At 40.1% G+C, this 22,560-nt stretch overlaps 1 protein-coding gene across 2 annotated transcripts in view; it reads right to left on the bottom strand.

The window, feature by feature from the left end:
- CRIM1 (cysteine rich transmembrane BMP regulator 1) overlaps window positions 1-22,153 on the bottom strand; it is a 128,871-nt gene extending 106,718 nt beyond the window's left edge. Inside the window, exons 1-2 of one of the 2 annotated variants that reach the window (XM_083496818.1) lie at window positions 21,410-22,153; window positions 4,084-4,254 (exon numbers count right to left, since the gene is read on the bottom strand). In XM_083496818.1, the coding sequence (XP_083352944.1) occupies window positions 4,084-4,254; window positions 21,410-21,761 (523 nt within the window). In that variant the 5' untranslated portion in view covers window positions 21,762-22,153. The remainder of the gene's footprint in view (window positions 1-4,083; window positions 4,255-21,409) is intronic. The other variant, XM_083496819.1, reaches the window with a different exon arrangement.
- Window positions 22,154-22,560: the final 407 nt, after the last annotated feature.

Here is a 22,560-nt window from a genome sequence, read left to right as displayed (position 1 = left end):
TAAATATAAAATATGTTTCAAGAAAGTTTGACTTCCTTAATTTGAACTAGATCCCACTTTGAAGTACATGTGTGGCCTCAGTATGGGCGTGCTAGGAAGAAATAACAAAGGGCTGTATTCCTCATTGGAAATTTATATAATGACCATGTATGTATGCTTATGCAAGCCAAACTCTGTAGTTCAGTCACAAGAAAAATCCAATTTGTAAGAGGAGAAAAGAGTGCCTTTTCCTTGGCTAAATGTTATAACTAGCTCTTTGACCGCAAATATTCCAAAAACTTTCAGAGAGATTCATCTACATGTCATCACAAATTTAAACCTGACAGCTAGGAACTTTAAAAGTATTTGAGAACACCCCCCCCAAATATTCCTTTAACAGGCAAATGTTAAAATACCTGTTCAACCAGTTTTAGAGTTATTCTGCAACAGGAATGTAAATAGTATGTTGTAAACAGAGAGGTTAGGCTGGCCTCAACTAGAGCCAGGGCTTTCTCGGCCGCGGCTCCAATCTGGTGGAACGCTCTGCCACAAGAGACTAGGGCCCTGCGGGACCTGACATCTTTCCGCGGGGCCTGCAAGACAGAGCTGTTCCACCAGGCCTTTGGTCAGGGCACAGCCTGACCCCTTCCTCTGGCAATCTGCACAGAATTTTGCTTAATGGTTGCCATCAATTTGATTTTAATTAATTTTTATAATGAAATGTTTTTAGAACGTTGGATTATTTTGATTGTTGTTAGCAGCCCTGAGCCCAGCTTCGGCTGGGGAGGGCAGGATATAAATCAAATTTATTATTTTTTATTATTAATATAAAGGCTCCCAAAAGCTGTTTTAATTCCTAGTGAACTCTAGATTTGAACTGCCAGATGTGAATAAACTGTCTTCCACATGTTAAATCTGACTTAAACATTTCAGGGATATTGACCTGGATATATCAGGTACCAGTGTTCGGCCAAAGACCTTTTGAACACACTTAAAAGAATTGACAAGCCTTAGAAAATTAACAAATTTGTTAGCTTTTATGGGCTATAGTCTACTTTATCAGATCCATGAAGTGTTATCCTGACTTCCTGTGTGTAGATAGATAAATACCATTTCCAGGCTGGATATTCAGACTGCCATGGAGTAATCAGTCTGATTCAAGAGGGTAAGGGTGAGAAAGCTATTAAAAGCAGCAGCCAACACTCCTACCCCCCATGGTGTAACCTGCTGATGGAAAGGGTAATTCTTCACCCTATCTTCCTAAATGATCTCAGTTCACATTAGTTTGATTCAAATTCTACCTTCTTTTTTCTCAGTCAAGTGTCCACTCAAACCAGTCACTCCAAACTGCTTCTTCCATACTCCCACCCCAAGATTAATGAGGCTGTACTTCCTTTTCTTACTCAATATGAAAGTGTCTGCAACTGCTGGGTGGTAGGTAAAACATGGCAGGGGGAAAGGAAAGGGCTTGTATAAAGAAAGCATTAAAATCTGCATTTTATAACAACCTTCAAATGGTGTGTGGCAGATGGTAGGGTTTAATTAGATTAGACTCTGCTAGGTACAAAACTGATTTCTGGTTGCATCAAGAGCTCTAGTGTGACTGCATTTCAAAATCTCTTTTGCACCTAGCAGAGTCTAATCTAATTAATTTATCCTACCATGGGCTGCACTCCAATGTAATTAGATTTGATTCAGTGCAACCTGTTTTGCACATAGTAGACTCTGGTCTACATTCTGGAGCTCCTGACTTGTTCCCATTTCTGAACCTTTGAACTCCAGATAACCCCAGTCAGCCTGATTGACCCTGGAGCCATGGTTTAGCATATTATTTTTGTACACTTCCACTTCCAGTGAACTCTACCTTGTAAAGACTTGCTGAGGCTGAGAAGAGTTCTCTTTTTAATATTTTTTTGTTTCACACTGGAGAATACATTCTAAATTGCTTTGCACCGCACTGGTATTTGTTATTTTGATATTGGTTGTTTTCATTGTTTTATTTTATAATTTTAATTGTACACTATAGTTATTTATAGGGACGCGGGTGGCACTGTGGTCTAAACCACAGAGCCTAGGGCATGCCAATCAGAAGGTTGGCGGTTTGAATCCCTGTGACAGGGTGAGCTCCCGTTGCTCGGTCCCTGCTCCTGCCAACCAACAGTTTGAATGCACATCAAAGTGCAAGTAGATAAATAGGTACTGCTCTGATGGGAAGGTACATGACGTTTCCATGCGCTGCTCTGGTTCTCCAGAAGCAGCTTAGTCATACTGGCCACATGACCCGGAAGCTGTACACCGGCTTCCTCAGCCAGTAAAGCGAGATGAGTGCAGCAAACACAGAGTCGTCCGCGACTGGACCTAACGGTCAGGAGTCTCTTTACCTTTTTATAGTTATTTTAATTATACTTTGTAACCTATCTAGGACCATTTGATGAAGGGCAGGCTATTAAAATAATAATAATTTATTTATTATTATTATTATTATTATTATTATTATTATTATTATTACGCCTCTTATCTACCATAAATGATCTGAAATTACACACCAGTAGTCTGCCCACCAACAAAGTTGCAGTGGGAAACCGTTCTCTTAGCACATTTAAGTTCAATTCTACCCAGTCATTCCTTTTCTATTATATGGACAGATACTATTGCCTTTGAAAAATGAATAAATACTAAAGAACATAGACATGGCTTAGCAGGTGTGAACGGCTTAAAATACTTGGGACATCTTTAAAGTAACAATAATAATCTAGATCAGTGTTTCCCAATTGATGGTCCACGGACCCCAGGAGGTCCACATAACCCATCCAGGGGGTCTGTGGCACCATTCACATAACAAAAACTACCACAGAGATATCAGAATTTTCAAAAGTAGGGGGATCATAGCCTGGTTTTTGGAAAAAAGGTTGTCCACGGTACTTAGCTAATTGGGAACCACTGCTCTAGATTATACTTTAGATGTCACAGTTGCAAGTACTTTCCTTTATTGTAGAACAGTTTTAGTAAGGACCCAACACCAAGACAACTGCTCCCAATTCTAATTTTACACAACACCTTGATAAAGCTGCTATTTCAAGGAACAATCCACATATACACAGTAAGACCCCATGGCTGATAGCAGAATATTTTAATGGCAATTTCACATATGGCATTTTTTCTACCTGACAATATCCTGTGTATATATTCATTTCCTAAGCAGAAGAAGTAATTATTTTTCTATATGGACATTAGTAAAGAAATTCCTAATCTCACTAGCTATACCATTATATTCATGTAGACAATATGCCATTTAACATTAGACAATTAAAGGTGCACTGGACAGCTTATGCTACTAACATATTTTAATGAGGCAGGAAAGACAGAGCAAAGCAAATAAATGTATAATCTTTCACAAACCTGAGAAAAATTAGAGTATTAAACATCGATCTCAACTTGTCAACTGCTCAGACAACAGAACATATTTGATTCAGAACTTTAAAAATCAAAAAGTCTCCACTTTTCAGGGTGCTGTTTAATTATTTCCCTACCACATTTGGGATGTTTTGGGTTTTGTCCACAGAGCTATGAAAATCAAGATACCTCTACAGCAGACAAAAGAACACAAGTTTGCTTCACCTGTCTAAAAAAGCCCATGAGTACTTTACAACAGTCTCAACGTGCACTGCAGCAGAAAACAAATCAAGCCACGCCTTGGGCAGAATGCAATTGTATGGATCATCTCTTTTCACAGGCTTGAAATATCCTTGGATTGGGAAAGGGAAGTTTTCCAGAGACAACAAGGGACATATGTGCAATTACAATAGACACTAGTAAGTAAACTCTGATCAATTTGCCTTTTCCCCACAATAAAAGTCACCTTCTTTATTCAGGATACACAACCAAGCAAAATATCCAATACTCATGATTCACGTACCACAACTGAAAAAAACTTTAAATCATTATATTCAATCACAAAACCAGAAACATCTCATTTGCCAACACTATTGCTCTAACATCTCCTTTCAACAAGCATGGGATACAGAATAAAAAATTACATATTAGGCCTTTAAGGTGATGTGCCAAAAATAATTACAAATCAAGTACTAGTGAATACAGACTTACCTTCAATTCTTTTTAAAGCTGACAGGCAAGTATCCCGGCTTGGAAACTCAAAGGGATTACTACAGGTCCTAATAGTATCACATTCGCATTTTCCATTGATTATATTGCAGCCTGTTATGAGGTTTTCATTGCAAGGCTCAAATCCAAGTAGCTGATCATCCCAGTTTTCATCTAAAAACCAAAATGAAACAACTATAATACCAGTAGGTCATTGATTTGTTTCATTTAATATATTTTGCCAAACACCTACACATCTAAATGAAAATATTAAACTCAGCTTTAGCAGGTACACTATGAAGTTCTGTACAGTTCACATTTCATGTTTGTATAACTTCATTACAATTTTTTAAAAAGTTGTGTGTGAACCTATAGCACTTCTATTCATCACAGAAGCTTCAGAACCACCTTATTCCCTCTTTCTCTTTTTAAAGGTGTTTCTAGCACCTGTAACAGAATAGAGAATATAAAATCCAGAGCATCCTACAGGCTCAGACAAGGCCCTTTATTTTCAAGTCATAACCTCAATTTTGAACAAATGACACTAACTTTCTAGAGGTTTAGACTACCCACCAAGTCCCAATTAGAGTCTCTGTGAAAGAAGTCTAAGCAATTTGGAATATTGGCAGCTTTTCATGAGAAAAATGTGTCTTTCATCAAGCTACAAGCAGTTCTACAGCACTGCCTCCCAGGTATTCCAATATGCAATACATACATATACATATACATATACATATACATATACATATACATATATGTGTGCTTGTGTGTGTGTATCTCCACTCAATTATGGACTGCCTACTCTTAAAACACTTTTTATCCAGCACCTGCGTATGTTTCCATAATGACTGCATACAACATGGATCTGAAAATGGCACTGGTGTGTCAAGCTTAGGACCCATGTATATGATCTCTTATCACATTGTATTTCCCTGCTTTTACTCCAAATCACTGACTGTTCACCACTAGAAACAAGTATACCTGGCAGATAAATGTGTTGCTCATAACTTATAGCTCTGTCTTCTGCAAAGTTTAACGATACAGTAGCTGCTATAGCACAGAATGATAAGCATTGACAGATCTCTGTCATCTCTTCAGTGGTGTAACTAGAAAGGGGCAAAAGAGGCATCTGTACTAGGTAACAAAAGGCTAAGTACTTTACAACAATGGGGTGGAAGTTTTCAACCCATAACTATTTTTTCCCATTTCCACTTTTAGAAATACAATTACATAAATGTAATTAGCAACATAATGAACAGAAGCCAAAGCTGTGGAATTGTATAGGATAAAATACCATTCCAATTTAAAACTGAAATTGCAATTAACTTCTTTATAGGTGACTATCCCTAGTTATCATATATTTAGTGTACAGTTGTTTGGATATCCTAAAATTAGGATATGTTTTTTCAGTATCTTCATTTACCACTGCTCTTCTGATTTAAATTAGCTAAAGCAGGTATATGTTACTGAGTTACTGCTACTGAGTTGTCATTAGAAATGGGAGAAAAAATAGACTAAAAAATGAGCCTACATGATTTGCACTTCTCTAAGTTTCGCAAGATATTCACCACAAGCAAAAATACAAAAATGTATACAGTAGGAAAAAATGCATAAAATGCATGTATTATTGAAAACAGACAAAAATGCATTTTAGTAGGGGAAATTGCTTTACAAAATAATCTATGTTTGGAGAAGTTCACTGATGAAATTTCATTAGGACTTTTTTAAAACAAACAAACTGATGTGCAACTGCAGAAATTGACAGATTTACACATCCCTAACTTAAAATATTTAACAGAATTCCAATGGATTGGTTTAAATATAATATTTGATATATAAAGGTATTTCTAAACCTCACCCACAGCATATTTTAGTTCAACAATGTTTGGTTACTGGTGGGGGGGGGGGGAATTACAACATGGAAAATCAATCTACTTTCAATTTTTCATTTTCTAAGTACTGGGGGAGTAGCCACAACTCAGCAGTAGAGAATCCCTCTTGAATGCAAAATAATAATACAATATAATTTTTTTATTTATACCCCCCATCTGTCTGGGTTTCCAAAGAAGGACCAAAGTTCAATCCCCAGCATCTCCAGGGTGATTCTTGTCTGAAACCCTGGAGAGCCTCTGCCAGTTAGTTGAGGGGATTGTGGACAATACTGAGCTTGATGGACCAGTTTGCCTGACTTGACATAATGCAGCTAGCCTCTAATGTTCCTAAGTTAATTAGATTTCCATTTATGGCAGCTGAAAACTGTCCAGAAAACCTACTGGTCATGTTTGTATGTGGAAGTGCTAAGGATGTGAATGGAAGATGCTACTACGAGGCAATGGAGGGCAGCAGAGTTATTTTGTTGGGTGGCTTATATTAGCTTATATGTGGAATTTTCTTTCATGTTAATTATGCTACTTTAAAATGTAAATATTTTGTTATATTTTGTATTTGATTTTCATTTGTACTTTTTTGCTTTTGATATCCTGAAATGTTATAATTAATGTTTTAAGATTAACTGTGAACCATTCATAATAATATAATATAATATAGTAATAATTTATTATTTATACCCCGCCCATCTGGCTGAGTTTCCCCAGCCACTCTGGGTGGCTCCCAATCAAATGTTAAAAACAGTACAGCATTAAATATTAAAAACATTCAGCATTTATTTTCAGAAATGTAAAGCTATATGTGAACTATTTAAAAAACACTTTTAATAAACACTTCCTATAGGAGTCAGTATTAGGGTTTACCACCTTCTTTATACTTTTAAATTCTTTAACTGTTCCATATGATTTTGAAGTGTTTTCAATCATATATAGCATGGGGCATAGAAATAACTAGTTATGGCATAACTTCCATATTCCCCTGTTCAATGAGACACTGAACTTTTACCCCACAATCCAAAACTCTACTTTGCACTATTGTCAAGCAATGAGGTAATAACTCATTTCCACTTTTTTTAATGTCTGAGGTAATTCAATAAATCTGGTTTACAAATAGACCATTTAGCTATGAAGCATGCAATGGACATGTGGGGCTATATAAACTCACAAGTTCACTATACTTATTGAATATTTACATAGATTACAAATATTATGAATAAAAATATCACACCAGCTGCGTGTAAGATAATTGGATATATAAATACATACAGAACACTAATCTTAAAAAGTATGTATATTTTTCATTATTTGTATGTATGTATATTATTTCATTACTTTATTCCAAAACACAGCAATATAAAAACCCTATTAGAATAGGAACATAAAAAAGGAACAAAGTATTTGAGAGGACCTGCCCCCCCCCAAAAAAAATTGATGGGCATTGCCATTCAAATGGTGTGTGTGCATGTCATCTTGTGATTATGTGGGGTGGGTCTTACCTGGTCCCCTCCCCAGTATTTTATTCAAGTTGGCACCCCTGCTGCTGACAGGAGCAAGTCCTTGTCATCATGTAACACCTGTGGGTGGCATCTACACTTTGGAACCCCCTGCCTATTGATATCAAGCATACACCTTCAATGTAGCTTTCAGCTCCTGCCAAAAACATTCTTGTTCCGACAGATGCTTAGGAAGTTGAGGTGACTTTAATCTGTTTTAGTATTTTAACTTTTTCATGTTTTAAATTGGATGACAATTTTTTATCCTAGTCCCTCCTTTATCACAGCCCTAAGTTCAATTAACCCCCATGTTTCCACATTTCCCATAGCTTCATATCTCCTAATGATTCTCTCCTTTTGCACTCAATATTATAAAAAAAAACAGTGACGTGACAATCCTGGATGAGCATGCTCTTCCAGTTTTTTAAAATGGCAAAGTGATAGGGTCTGGGTTACTAACTATTAAGTTCCTCCAAGTGTTACCAAAAGGTGTTATTTTATTTTACAGAAACACCTTTGTTCAATTTTTTAACTCTTAAATTTCAAACAGTATCTTTAGACATTCAAACATACAAGCAAAATAAAACGTTTTATATTAGGAAATGCCAACTCTTCTAAAGTTTATTGACTGAGCATTTTCAACATAATTCTGTTTCTTGCCTGACCGTTGAAAATGTAACAGAATATTTTTAACTGATCATTTGCTTTTAATATGATTTCATAACAAACAGAATACAAGGCATTATATTCATTTTTATTATGGTGCTACCTACTCATGAAAGTTTTAGACTTTCCCAATTAGATGATATTTTCTCATTTCCTGAATTAAATTGGAGTGGTTATGTTTAATTTTATTATTTTTTATATTTTGATGGAAGCTGCCCAGGTAAGTTTTTATCATTATTATTATTGGGTTTTTCCCCAGATCCTAGGTAATCCAGATTCCGAAATATCTATTTGGGTTTCCTCTCCATAGAATTTGGTATCTTTTCCCATTACACTCATACCTCAGGTTGCAAACGTGATCCCTGCAGGAGGTATGTTCGCAACCCACAGCGTTCACAACCTGCAGCAGCGCACGCGCGTGATGCAATTTGGCGCGCATGCGCAAAGCAGGATTTAGCATTTCTGCGCATGCACGAGTGCCAAAACCAGGAAGTAACCCATTCCGGTCCGAAACCCAAAACGCGCAACCCGCAGCGTTCGCAACCCGAGGTATGACTGTATCTGTTATAGTCCTCTGCTTATGATAACCAACCTATTTTAATTTTGCAGCTTTATCTTACATTCAAAGATATAAATGTACTTAAATATCAAGTATCTTTAAAACTGGCTTTATTTCCTCTGGGTCTCTCAAAATTGGGACTATAGCAGCTGCATGAAGATTGACTTAAGTAATTACCTCCTGCTTTTTGCCCAACAATTCCTGGATGTGTTCCAACAGACTCTGCAAACTATTCTATTGAAATGTTAAATAACAATGGTGACAGTGAGCATACTTGACAAGTGCCACTCTGAAATTTAGATTTTTTCCAATTTTACATTATTCACAAATATTGAGGCTGTTTGATGGCACATATCAGTTGAGTAATAAAATGAAAACTATTCCCAATCTTTTTTACAGAAACTGCAATTGATACCTCCATTCTACTCTATCAAACTCCCTTTTGGCATTTATAAATAACAACCCATATGGAATCTTTGTTTTGTATCATTAGGTGCCATTTTACCACTCTTAGGAAACGCCACTTGATCATCCTTGATATATTTGCCTATAAATATATTCAATCTTTCCACCAAAATATTGTTCTAAAAGTTGAAGCCCTAATTGAGTAAGGCAATGAATGTGTGGCTGGCAGAACTTCTGTTTCCAAAAAGACTACAGAATCCTGGATGAGTATCAAGTATCATTCATTTCAGGGTGTATACAACAAAAATGTCCAAAAGTGTCAATTTTATTCATTATATCTCATCAGTATAACTGTATAATACATGTTTCAGGGAATTATCACCCTTCAGGCTACATTAGAGAATGAAATAAAAATAAAAATGATCAAAGTCTAGTTGAAGTCAAAACCACACTTTTACAGTTCAATTCATACAGTATAGCACAATGTAGATCGCTCCATTAAGCTTCAGTTAGGACTCATGTCCAGAATGTACTCTTTAAAAAGCCATTCAGTTATCCTAAATCTGTTGTTCATAGCACCATATCATATTCTGTTACCAGGAAATTGATAGGGTCACTAAGGTAATTTTCCTACTGGGGTAACCTGTTCACTATTTTCTCCACCATTACTTTTACTTATAAACAAGGTTGCTCACACACTTCAACAACAGAAAGTGGAAAAAGAACAAGTTTAACTTAAAGCATAAAGGAAAGGAACAAATCAAATGGGTGTAGCCATGCAGGTACTATTCTTTCATAATGTCTGAAAAGATGAGGCCTCCTAGTAAAGCAACACAGAAAGAGATGATCAGCCGAAAGTAATTGATGTAAAAATTAAAAATCTCTTTAAAAATATGTTTCAAAATATTACAGTATTTTCAAAGTGCACTAAAAATAATACTGCAGGCATTAGCCAATAAATACTCCCAACCATCAGAATACAATGACCATGCTTCATGAAAGGAAAATTGCACCCAGTTAAGCAGGCTACCTGCTTAAAAAAACAGCAGTATGACCATTACTTCTTGCTGACGCAACATCTCAAAAGTCAAATAAGTAACTGGTATGCATTCTCATCATAAATCAAACATCTGAAAAGGCCCTCTGGTTTAAAATCTGTCAGACAAATATCTGAAGCCATGTAAAAATTCATTAAATTCTCACAGCTTTTACTGCTAATGTTGGTTTGTAAAGTAATATTTTTTTCTGGCTAGCAACAAAGGAAATTAAAAACAATATATATCTCTAGTATATCGTCATATGGAAATTGTTCCTTTAAAATGCAGATAGAATGATGGAAACTTAAATGATTACTGCTAGTCCTCAATACAGTGAGACTAATAGCTTTAATTATAGGATAAGTAATATATTTGTACTAGAATAACAGGACAAGAAAATTCAAGTTAATTCAAGAGGGAATATATGTAATACACATAAGATCACTCTTAGGGCTAGTGTGAGTCTGTAAAAAGCCACAATAGTATTTCTGTTTGTAAACATACTTCTCCACACTTTGCAATGTAACTGCTTCAGGTGTATCTTCACATACAAAATATTAGGAACAAAAGCTAATTAACTATAGTCTCTCTATTGAAATACTCATGACAATGAAGCCAGAAATGAGGAAACTAGTGATATGGAAACTGGTTGCTAAAGCTGAATCAGTGGTCAATCCTGATTACATGAGATGGAGTAAATGTGACACTAAATGGAATTCTGGAAATGTCCAACATCGAGCAGCAATCCCTGATAGCTAAAATAATAGGACCCAACACTTATTACATTGTCAGTTCTTTTTTGGAACTGTGTCAGGACTAGAAAAAGCATTCATAGTTACCAGGATAAATATTCTGGATGCCAACCTCAAGTTTTTCAAGCAAACGAGACAGTGTTAAAATTCTTAGAAACATAGCTTAACAATGTCACTGAGGTCTTCTCAGTTCTATAAGGTAATGGTAAAGGGACCCCTGACCATTAGGTCCAGTCGTGGCCGACTCTGGGGTTGCGGTGCTCATCTCACTTTATTGGCCGAGGGAGCCGGCGTACAGCTTCCGGGTCATGTGGCCAGCATGACTAAGCTGCTTCTGGTGAACCAGAGCAGCGCACAGAAACACCGTTTACCTTCCCGCCGGAGCGGTACCTGTTTATCTACTTGCACTTTGACGTGCTTTCGAACTGCTAGGTTGGCAGGAGCAGGGACCGAGCAACGGGAGCTCACCCATCACAGGGATTCGAACCGTCGACCTTCTGATCGGCAAGTCCTAGGTTCTGTGGTTTAACCCACAGCGCTACCCACGTCCCTTCTTAGTTCTATACAAGTCAGATATTTGGGGGGCAAATATCTTATACGCTTAACAGACAAGGTGACTAAATTGCTTACAGTTACTTGCACTGGTTCCATTAATTTGAATGGGAACCATGTTTTCACACTCATCTCAAAGTGCAACTAACTTGGTATGGATCCAACTGGATATCATCAAATTATTGGGAATAGAATAACACTTTTTCCAATGTATTTTAAAACATTGATATATAATAATGCAGTATATTAGTAATGAAATGAGAATATATTAGTGAACTGAGATGAAGAATTTAACTTGTTTACTGATCAAAATGGAATAAATCCTTACAGAATTTTACATCAGAACTTCAATTCACACTAATACAGCAAAAACTTATTTCAAGCATGGCATATGCTCTCTCCCCTCTTCCGAGGACTCTAAGTACTGCAGAGGAACCCAATAATGAGTTAGATTACATAGTGGAAACCTATAAATTAGAGTTGGATCCAAGTTGCTAGCCGCAAACTTGATCACTCCTGGCCCCTAAGTTTGCAGGGTCAATGTGAATACATAATTTTAATAGTTGATACCCAATTCAAAATAGAAATCCATATAGCTGATCAGAAGTCCTGCCTATTAGTCTGCCTGAACCAACAGCTTGGCCCTTGGCTCCTCCCCTTTCACTCATTAGATCTCATTAGCAAGTTCTGTAAATAGCCACATGTCTGCTCTCCTATGCCAAGTAAGAATCATCCTTGGAAGATCAAGGCAGAAAACCTTTGTAAGCTGGAGAGGTAATGATACAGTGGTACCTCTGGTTACGTACTTAATTCGTTCCGGAGGTCCGATCTTAACCTGAAACTGATCTTAACCTGAAGCACCACTTTAGTTAATGGGGCCTCCCGCTGCCGCGCGATTTCTGTTCTCATCCTGAAGCAAAGTTCTTAACCCAAGGTACTATTTCTGGGTTAGCGGATTAACCTGAAGCGTATGTAACCCGAGGTACCACTGTACTAGAAAAGATTACTGGGGGTAAATGTAACAGTAATCTTTTGTGGACAAGTAACTTTGTGGATTTGTTTCCAATACTGGTCAGTGAGCCAAAAATGGTTATTATAGGGATTTGTGATAAGATGGGCTAGCAATAAACCTACATTTGTAGACTTATTTGCAAGGCTGCATGGTCAGTCAGTCACACTCCAATTCACAGAGGGTGGGGACACAGAGACAACAAGGCTTTATGTTTCAGCAAGTTTCAAGCAACTGCATTCTTCCCTTCCAGAATTCAGACCAGAACGCTTTTACTTCAGCTACTAATTTCCACAAATTAAGAACATTTAGGATTGCAATCCTATACATGATTACCTGGGAGTAAGTCTTCAATGGGCAGCCATTGTGGAGGTGTGTCACTGTACACATGGCTGCCCAGCAGTGTTGCTGCATGTTGACTGGGGGAATGAGGGAGGAACAAGGCAGTGATGTGATGCAGGTCAAGCAATAGAAGCACTGAACTGATTCCCCCACTGTACCTGTACCATGCTGAACTCCCCATAACTTCACCCCTCTTCCTCTCAGTAAGCAAAGTGATACTGTTGATAGGTCAGGTGTGCTGCAGTGGAGCTCCACACTAGTTGCCCTCACTTACTTCTGAGTAGACATGTACGAGATTGTCTTGTTAAACTGCTGTAACTAAACAAATGACAGTTTAACCCACACATTTACTTTTCTGTTCCTCTTTTATTATTTATCTTGCATAGCTAATATTTCATATTGCAACTTAAACAAGGCAGGGGATTGTGTCATTTAAATGATGCCCGGTTTCCTACATTTGCCTGCCCTTAAATGATACCCCAAAATCTGCTGTCTGAGGCAGGCTGCTTTCTTCTAATTAAAATGGCTAGCCCTGCACCTTGTACGTTAAGTATTATACCAAGTAATTAGTATGTGCTTTGATACCTGAAGAACACTGAGCAAATATTAGCAAAATGCCAGTCATGACAGGCAGGTGTGGAGTGTTGGCTAGTATCCTGCAAGCATCTTCAAGAGATGCTTCCCTGCAAAAAAATACATATACTTTCCAGTGGTTTGGGCCAACCATTGTAAGGGATAGAGAGCAGGCTTTGTCCCCCATTAAACACTATTTGTAAATAAAGCACTTACTTTTTTCCTGTATGAAGGCATGTCAGACACAAGTTTCATAGATAAAAAGGAAAGGCACATTAACGAGCTAAGGCACAATCTTTCTATGTCCCAGACATTAAGAATCAAGTACAGTGGTACATCGAGTTAAGAACTTAATTTGTTCTAGAGGTCTGTTCTTAACCTGAAATTGTTCTTAACCTGAGGTACCACTTTAGCTAATGGGGCCTCCCGCTGCCACGCGATTTCTGTTCTCGTCCTGAAGCAAAGTTCTTAACCCAAGGTACTATTTCTGGGTTAGCGGAGTCTGTAACCTGAAACGTCTGTAACCCGAGGTACCACTGTATGTTCTTTCCTCTGAAGTGTCCCTTTCTGTGTTTTCCTTCTTGTTCACACAACAGCAAAACAAAAAGTTTGGGACTCTTGTTTCAGTATATTGGGACTACTGTGTGGCTGAAATGACAAACCATGGCTAACTGAGCATAATCCTGGCTTGTATGTCCAATTCTAACCAGTATCATTAACTATGGTTAGCGCCAACAATTCAAACTATTGTTTGGGAGTACCTGCTTCTGCTAAACTTACTTTATTTTAAATTTTTTTGCTCAAATTTGAAAATATCTGAGCAGTGTACTTAACACTAAAAATAACAGTTTAAAACAACAGTACACCAGCAGATGCACCAGCAGCCAGCAATTAAAAATTCAGTCAGAAAAGGTGAGTAAATAAAAAGTTCATAAGCATGCATTTGAAAGAATATATAATTGGTGCATGCCTTATCTCAGGTGGTAACACATTCCAGATTAAAAGGGTGACAACACTGAAAGCAAATATTAGGACCTCTCAGTAGCACTGGGGGTAATCTATGCAATGGGTAGGCAGGGGAGAGATGGTCTCTCAGGTAGCCTGATGCCAAAATGTTTAGGAGTTTCTAAGCAAGTAATGTCACACTGAATCTGGCCTGGTAGTATATTGGTAGCCAGTGCAGTTGTGTCAACAAAATGTTTAATAAATGGATGATGGTTGGCTCTTGATAGTAATCAGTCTTGATATTATCAGTACATGGATCACTGTGGTCAGATCATCCCTGTCCAGCAATGGCTGTAGCTGCTGTACCAGCCAAACCTGATAGAAATTACTCCTAGCCACTGAAGCCAAAGATGAATAAATGAGAAGGCCCCAAAGATGAACCAGCTCTTTCAAAAACAATGTGACCAGTAAATTTCTCACTTCCTGGACACAAGAACCAAACACCCAAAGGGCCTCTATCTGCCAGGATTCAATATTGGTTTATTGTCCCTCTTGTACATCACCATCCAGAGAACAGCTCAAGCCTTGAGTGTCCATTTCTGAATCACACGAGAAATAGAGCAAATGTCATCAGCATAATTAAGACATTGCACTCCAATTGACTGCTCCCAATGATTTCATGTAGATTTTAAACAGTATTGGGGGTAATGTGCCTGGGGTGGATGGGGGTGAAAGTGAGAGTAAAAGAGAGAGAGAGTACTCCTCTCTGGAACCAGTCCTGCAGTTAGTAGCAGAATCTCTAAATAATAGTGCCTCTAATCCCCAGCCTAAAAAAACCAATCCAGGAGCATACCATGGTTGATCACATCAAAAGCCACTGATTTCACACTGACACCAGATTGTGCCACTGCAACAACATAATCATATATTTTATATCTTTTAAGCTTTCTGCATTTTATTCAAGTTGGTTTTAATTTTTGTAAGCCACCTTGAGTCCAAATTCTGGGGGAAAGGCAGGATATAAATATTATTATTATAATAATGCACAAGAAAGCAGGAATTAGAACCTCCAGATGAAGAGGATGTAAAAGGCTAAGGTTAAACATCTCAGTCTGGTTGACTACTCAAATATCAAAACAGTTTGGAATATTGCAAGCAATATTCACATAGAAGCAGCACACAGAAGCTTAAACTAGACTCACTTCATAGCAAACAGATTTGCCTGAACAGGCTACCACATAATCCTGCCAGTTTTGCTTTTTAAAAATGATACTGCTATTCTTGAGCAAAACTGTAGCAACAGTCAGTTGCAGTACCAAACTGCAGTTAGAGTTACAAAACGTTTAATGAAGTTAACTTACTAAATCCATAGATCTTTTATATCCCAGAGTATTTCTTTAGAAATCAGTATTTATGATAAAGGTGCTGCATACCAATATAGCCTTTGAAGTTTAGCAAGAAAAACATGCCAAGGTGTCAAAGGTAAGACTGAAGGCATTTTCAACAAACTTTACAGTATTCCTATCTTCCCTGAAAATGTTTATTGTGGTAGTAAACTAGGAATCGCCAATATTTTGCAGTATTTCAATCAACTGCCCTTTCCTGGATTGTTTGAGGAAAGTAATGAGAAAATGATATTAAAATGACAGATCAGTGTGGAGAATCTTTTGCAGCCCAAGTACTGCATTCCCTTATGGGGTTGGGTGGGACCAGAGGCAAAAAGTGGGTGGAGCAACAGACTTTACTTTTACCTTTTTGTTAGCTTACATTCCAGTCACACAAAATTCTGAGAGCTCAGCACACACACATCTGTCCAGGCAAGCAAGAGGCATTAACATAGTTAAGTGCCTTTGCTTGGCTGGAATGTATCCTTGAGGCGAGAACAGAACAGGGACAATGAGGAGTATGTTTTGGGGAAAGTCCTACAGAAGAGAGACCTGAGGTTCCGTTCCTAAGTACTGCTTTTGTGACAGTACAAAGTTGATCACAAACATCTCCTACAAAAACTAACATAATTCATTAACTGTAAACTAGAACTCATTTACAATCAATGAAGCTAAATGTTCGAAGATTCATGACAGATAAAAGTAGGCACGATTTCCGGCGTCTGGGCATGAGCAGAAGCGATTTCCGGCGTTGTACTGCACTGGCCCAGCCCACGGAGGATCTCCGCGGGAGTGATGCGGCCCATGCCTGGTAAGCCTTGCCGACCCCTGGACTAGACAAATTCATAGAAGAGAGGGCTATGGCAAGCTCCTTGCTAGGATGAAGAAGAGTTTGGATTTGATATCCCGCTTTATCACTACCCGAAGGAGTCTCAAAGCGGCTAACATTCTCCTTTCCCTTCCTCCCCCACAACAAACACTCTGTGAAGTGAGTGGGGCTGAGAGACTTCAGAGAAGTGTGACTGGCCCAAGGTCACCCAGCAGCTGCATGTGGAGGAGCGGAGACGCGAACCTGGTCCCCCAGATTACGAGACTAACTCTTAACCACTACACCATACTGGCTCACTGCCTCCACAGTTGTAGGAAGCAATGCTTCTGAATACCAACTGCTGGAAACCACAGGAGGGGAGAGTGCTCTTGACGCTGGACTAGATGGGCCACTGACCTGATCCAGCAGGCTCTTCTTAATCTCTTATGGAAATTTAGCATAAATTTAGGAAGCTATAGTATTCAGATCCAGGGAACCTGGGACACATAGAGCACTAGCCATAGATGTGTTATTTTAGAATGCTTTAAATGGAAACAAGTAGTTTGATAATGTATATTACTACAGTGGTGCCTCGGAAGACGAAATTAATCCATTCCGCGAGTCTCTTCGTCTAGCGGTTTTTTCGTCTTGCGAAGCAACCCTATTAGCGGCTTAGCGGAATTAGTGGTTATTAAAGGCTTAGCGGCTAAAAGGCTATTAGCGGCTCAGAAAAAGGGGGGGAAGCGGAAAAAAATCACAAGACTAGCAAGACTTTTTCGTCTTGTGAGGCATTCGTCTTGCGGGGCACCACTGTAATTTATTACATTCATATCACAGGGAACATAAGAAGCTGCCATATATTGATGCTGACCATAGCTCCATCTAGCTCAGCATTGTCTACAATGACTGACAGTGGCTCTCCAGGATTTCACGCAGGAAACATTCCCAGCCCTACCTGGTGATGAAGAGGATTGAACATGCACACAAAGCAGGTGCTCAACCAGTGAGGTAGGTCACACAAAGAGACAGTGCCTGGAATAAGGTCACCGAATGAGCTTAAGGCACCTTATGTCAATCAGCTGCAGCAACTTCAGACATTCATCACCAATTCTTCCCCTAATAAAAGTAGCGTTGCTTAAGAAAAAAAAGTTTTATGAACTTTTACAGAAGTATTGTAAAACTACATTGTCTAGCACTGTTATGGAAAGGGTCAGGACTAAGTTGAGTCCATGACATGCAAATATTCCAGAAGGGAAAGTGAAGGTTTACACAGTTGAAAGGAAACCAAACTATTTCTAAACACAGACCTCCCAGAAGACTATTGCCAAATATTAGAATAGTTTCCAGGCCAAATACTGGAAATAGTTTAAATAGCAGTTTATGTCCCCTAACCAAAGCCAGCATGGACAATGATCAGGGATAACAGGAGCTGAAGTATGGATGGAAGGCTACAAGCTCCACACTACTTTTACAGAGCTATATTTCACAGCTGCCCTACCCCCCACAGAAAAGCTAAACAACTGCTTATTGGCATCACATACATAACCCGATTACATTGGTGTGACTCTCCAGTTCAGCACCAATCTTTTCTCAGTAATTAAAATGGTGTCAGGGCTTATTTCTAATGCAATGCATCTGTTGTCAATACTGTTAAAATAGTTTTGAGTTGTTCCATGCTCGTTACTTATATAAAGGTTTTTGAAATTAGTTACATGAGTTCATATGGTACTTTACCACAAAGGGATCAAGACCAGCGGAATACCAGTAGCACTGCAGCTTTCAGCAAATAACTGTTGAACTATGGAATCATAGCTGGAGCAATGTTAAAAAGGAACTCCACAATGGTGAATCTAGGAAGCAGAACACAGAGTATAGCTACAGTATAGTAGCAAGTAGTAGTTCCAGTCCTGAATGGATATTTTTCCAAAATCAGAATGCACACCTAATGCTGCTATATAAAATGTTATGTAAATATATAAAATAAATTTTGTTTTCTTCTGAGAACATTTAAATAACACCCTTATTGTTAAGGTATCATGACATTACAAAAATATCAGTCAGCTGCTGTGTTTGCTTTATTCTATTTAATACATACTGCTTTCAGAGGATTTGAGATAACAATTTGCCACTGCCGATTAAACCATGATCCATGTTAATAACCACTGGACTGAGAACACATTTTTGGCTGTGTCAGTGTTTTTCATGAACCCATCTAAAAGCTTTAAAAAGAGTTCTACATTGTGACCAGTAGGGGTCGTTTCAGGATAAAAATTCTATTGTAAGAAAGACTGAAAAGAAAATAGATTTGTAAAAATGTGAAAACCTACTCTTTTGTGGCAGATAGGCTTTCATCTACAAATGATATTCATGTCAAGACTGTTACCAGTAAAGCTTTGTTGTATCAACAGATAAAAAGAAACAGTAAACTCAACCACTGGTACCAATTCAATTGTTGGAATCGGTAACAGATTTTAGCTCTAATATTTTTATGTGAAAGCTCAAAATAATCTTATGAATGTGTTGCCAAATTCAAAGCTACTAATACTTCAGCCCAACTGGTGACCAAAAGCTTCAACTATGCATACTCATGCAGCTAAGTGATTTATATGGCAACAGTTTTGCTAATTTCTATAGACTGTTTCTGTGGGATAGTTGGAACTGGGACAGCTGGGTCTAATGTCAGGTCCACACTAGCTGAAGTCTCTTCTTGAGAGACTCTCCATATTATTTTCAGCAGGGGAATGCCAGATGTGCTTTTCATTGAAGTCCAGCATTGCATCACTTCTAAAGAATTATAGTTCTCCTAAAACTGCCAGAAAGCTCTAGACTACTATACATTAAAGGAGACAGTGTCAAAACATTATAGGAAGTTTTCAATATAATTTCCCTCTTATATAAAAATTAAGGTGTAGTTACATGGAAAATATGCAACATCTGAATGGAAGATCATGACAGATTTATTCACAACTTAATATGCTTGCATGCTCCTTATATTTAAACTCTCCCCATACAAACATGTAAAGCAACTACAACTCCAAACAGTTGTAAAAGCCTGACAGATCCATGCCGATTCTCATCATCTTCAGAAAACCCAACTGATAATGTGCGAAGGAGAGCTAACCTGTACAGAAAACCACATCTTATTTATGTCATAACCAAGAGTAGTACAAGTAAAACTAAACTATGAACAAATGTATGTACCAATTGTTAAGTTTAAATGTCATTTTGGGAGATACAAGGGCACTAGCTATCTTTAAACAGTTGGAGTGTGTGCTTTTTTATGACTTTACTACCGTTCTCCAGAGGAATTCCTGAACTCACGGCTGCTCTCTAGCGGATCTACAAAAATCGTTTTAAGTAACCAATGAAAAGGGAGGGGGAAGACAAAAATTTTCCATATAAATTTTGATTCTCATCTGCACTATAGTATCTCAAACTTTCCTAATGTTTGAAGAGGTGAAAATGGATAGATTGAACTCTCTCGTGTCACTTACACAGCTATCAGGCAAAACATTCATATATTTCCAATTTTTTGACTCAAAGAAGAAGAGCGACGTACAATACAAATTATAGCCAACTGAATTGCCCCCTTTTCTGCATGAAAATGAAAGGTAGATTTCTGCCCCCCCAATGATGCATAAAGTGATGGGTATAAGCATTTTAAACATTTCAATAGATGGTCACCCTTTGATTCTTTCCTGATTCAAGAATTCTCATTCATTACTGATTACAAGCCATTTGAATCCAGAAAATTGAAAAGACAGGTGTCAATCTGACATTTCAAAAAAAATATGAAACAGGGCTAATAGGTAAGCAATATATAAAGCTACTCTTATCAAATAGTCTGCATGTTGCAATGTTTCTGAAAACATACCATTAAACAAAAATTATGCAATTATGATAGCTTTCAAAACTATAATTTCAGAAAAGCTGGATTGCTACATGACAATCAATAGCCATCTGTCTACACATCTGGATGGGGGGGGGGAGTCAAGACACTGATGACTGTAGCCCTAAATGCACTTACTAATATACAACTCTCACTGTCTCACTACTAGGTGGAAAACATGGTTAGTGATGGGCTGCAAAAACAGGTTGAAAAAAGAGCAGACCAAAGCCAAAAGAAAAAGAAAATCGAACTGTTAGGACCAGAGATACCTAGATTTTAAAAATAAGGAAGAACGTATCCCGACTTCAGAAAAAAACACGCCTTTTATTTCCATGCCCTAGTGCCAAAGCCACTTTAAAATCCACGACTGTTGGGAACAATAAGCAAAGGGAGAGGGAAATGTAAAGGACGAAACAGAAGAGGAAAACGCAACATCCACCTTGTGAGGGGGAAGCAATAGGTTCTATACCGGCAAAACACACGCGTACACATACTACTCTGAGCCACTGTAGCATTAAAGAGAGATGCCTCCTCTTTGTTGTTTTTTTTTAAGCAGTGCAGATTGGGGGATGAACACCTGCATATGATGTGGGCAAGTATGGAAAATAACTATGAGGGAAGCTGGGGGGGGGAGAGGGGGAGGGGAGAGAAGAGTCAGAACATGCAATCGACGGAGACAACACGCCACACTAGGAAACCCCAACCTTTCCTTCCAATCTACCTACCAGCTTTCACGGTATATGCAGCCAACATTTCACACTACAAGTGTACTGGAAAAAACGGAGTGGCTTGGCGGGGGTGGATAGACCCCCGAAGCACCAGAATACTTTCAAAGTGGGGTCTGACAAGGGCCCCAGTCCTCCCCGCCCCACTTTCCTCCCGGAAAGAAATCCCCAGTCCCTCTCTCCGCCGCCGCCGCCCCCCAACCTCCCAAGACACGCGCTAGCTCGACGCTCGTCGGTCCGCGCCCCTCCGCCTGGAAGGAAGAGGCGCCCGTCCGCCTTTGGAGGGGCTTTTTGCCTTGTTACCTTCGCAGACGCCCGCTTCGTACTCCGTGAGCGAGTCCCCGTTGAGCGGCGGGCGGATCACGCAGCGCAGCCCGCGGTCGCAGGCGCCGTGCAGCCCGAAGAAGCCCCCGCAGCTCTCGTTGCGCTGCCGGGCGCACATGAAGCAGCAGCCGCAGATGTCCATCACGACGCCGCCGGGGCAGTTCTTGGGCTCCTCGCAGCGGGACTCGTCGCAAGGCAGGCACACGAACGCCCGCGTCCCGGACGCCCCCAGGAACGCCACCGCCAGCAGCAACCGAGGCCAACCCGCCGCCCAGGGCCAGCCGACGCCGCCCCGGCGCCGCCGCCCCGCCGAGACCGCTGCCAGGTACATCCCGGCCAGGGCCGAAAAAGCGCCCCCGAGTCCGGCAGGGAGCAGCCCAGCCCCGGCGACGCCTCAGCCGCCTCTCCTCCCCCGGCTGCGGCCCCTCGAGAAAAGTTTCCTCAGCGGCGGCGACTCCAGCCAAACTTCTACCCCGGGCGGCTTCCCGCTCCTTTCGCCGTCGAGAAGCGCCTTCCGCCCGCTCCTCCCCGACGGTGCCTCCGAAGCCTGCGGTCTCCCCTCAGCGGCCCCGCGCGCGACGGCGGCGGCGGCGACTACGCAGCTGCTATAACGGGCGCCAGAGAGAGCACGAGACGAGCCTCAGCAGCTCCACCAACAAACTCGCCTCCCGACTCCGGACTCTTTCGCCGCCTCAGACTCCTCACAAGCTCTCCCAGAGCTCCGCCCCGCCCCAGCGCCCGTGCCATTGGGTAGCGGCGCGCCTGGCTCCGCCCCCAAGGCTGCTTTCGTTCCCGCGGATTGGGCCGCTCGCGCCGCCCCTCTCTCTCCCGGAGCCTTTTCGCTCTGTTGGTGGATGGAAGTGGGAGAGGCGCTGCTGCTGCTTGGGCTCCGCGGCGGCTGCCTGCCTGCCTCCCTCCCTCCCTCCCCTCGCGCTCTGCCCCTCCCCTGCCTGTGGCGCTGAGTTCTCAGAGGCGGGCCCGGAGAGCGACCAACCGGAGGTCAAGCGACATGCCCAGCCAGTCCGGGAAAAGGCAGTCGCGGGTGGGAGGGGCCCTAATTAAATAAAGGGCAGCACTGATTGCGAAGGGGAGAGGTGGGGAAGCGAGGCTGCGGGCGCGCCTGCACCGAA

Source organism: Podarcis liolepis (assembly GCF_965112155.1).
Source record: "Podarcis liolepis genome assembly, chromosome: 3".
NCBI classification, from domain to species: domain Eukaryota; kingdom Metazoa; phylum Chordata; class Lepidosauria; order Squamata; family Lacertidae; genus Podarcis; species Podarcis liolepis.
Note: the sequence above shows the minus strand (reverse complement) of the source record. Positions and strands in the feature narration are given on the sequence as shown.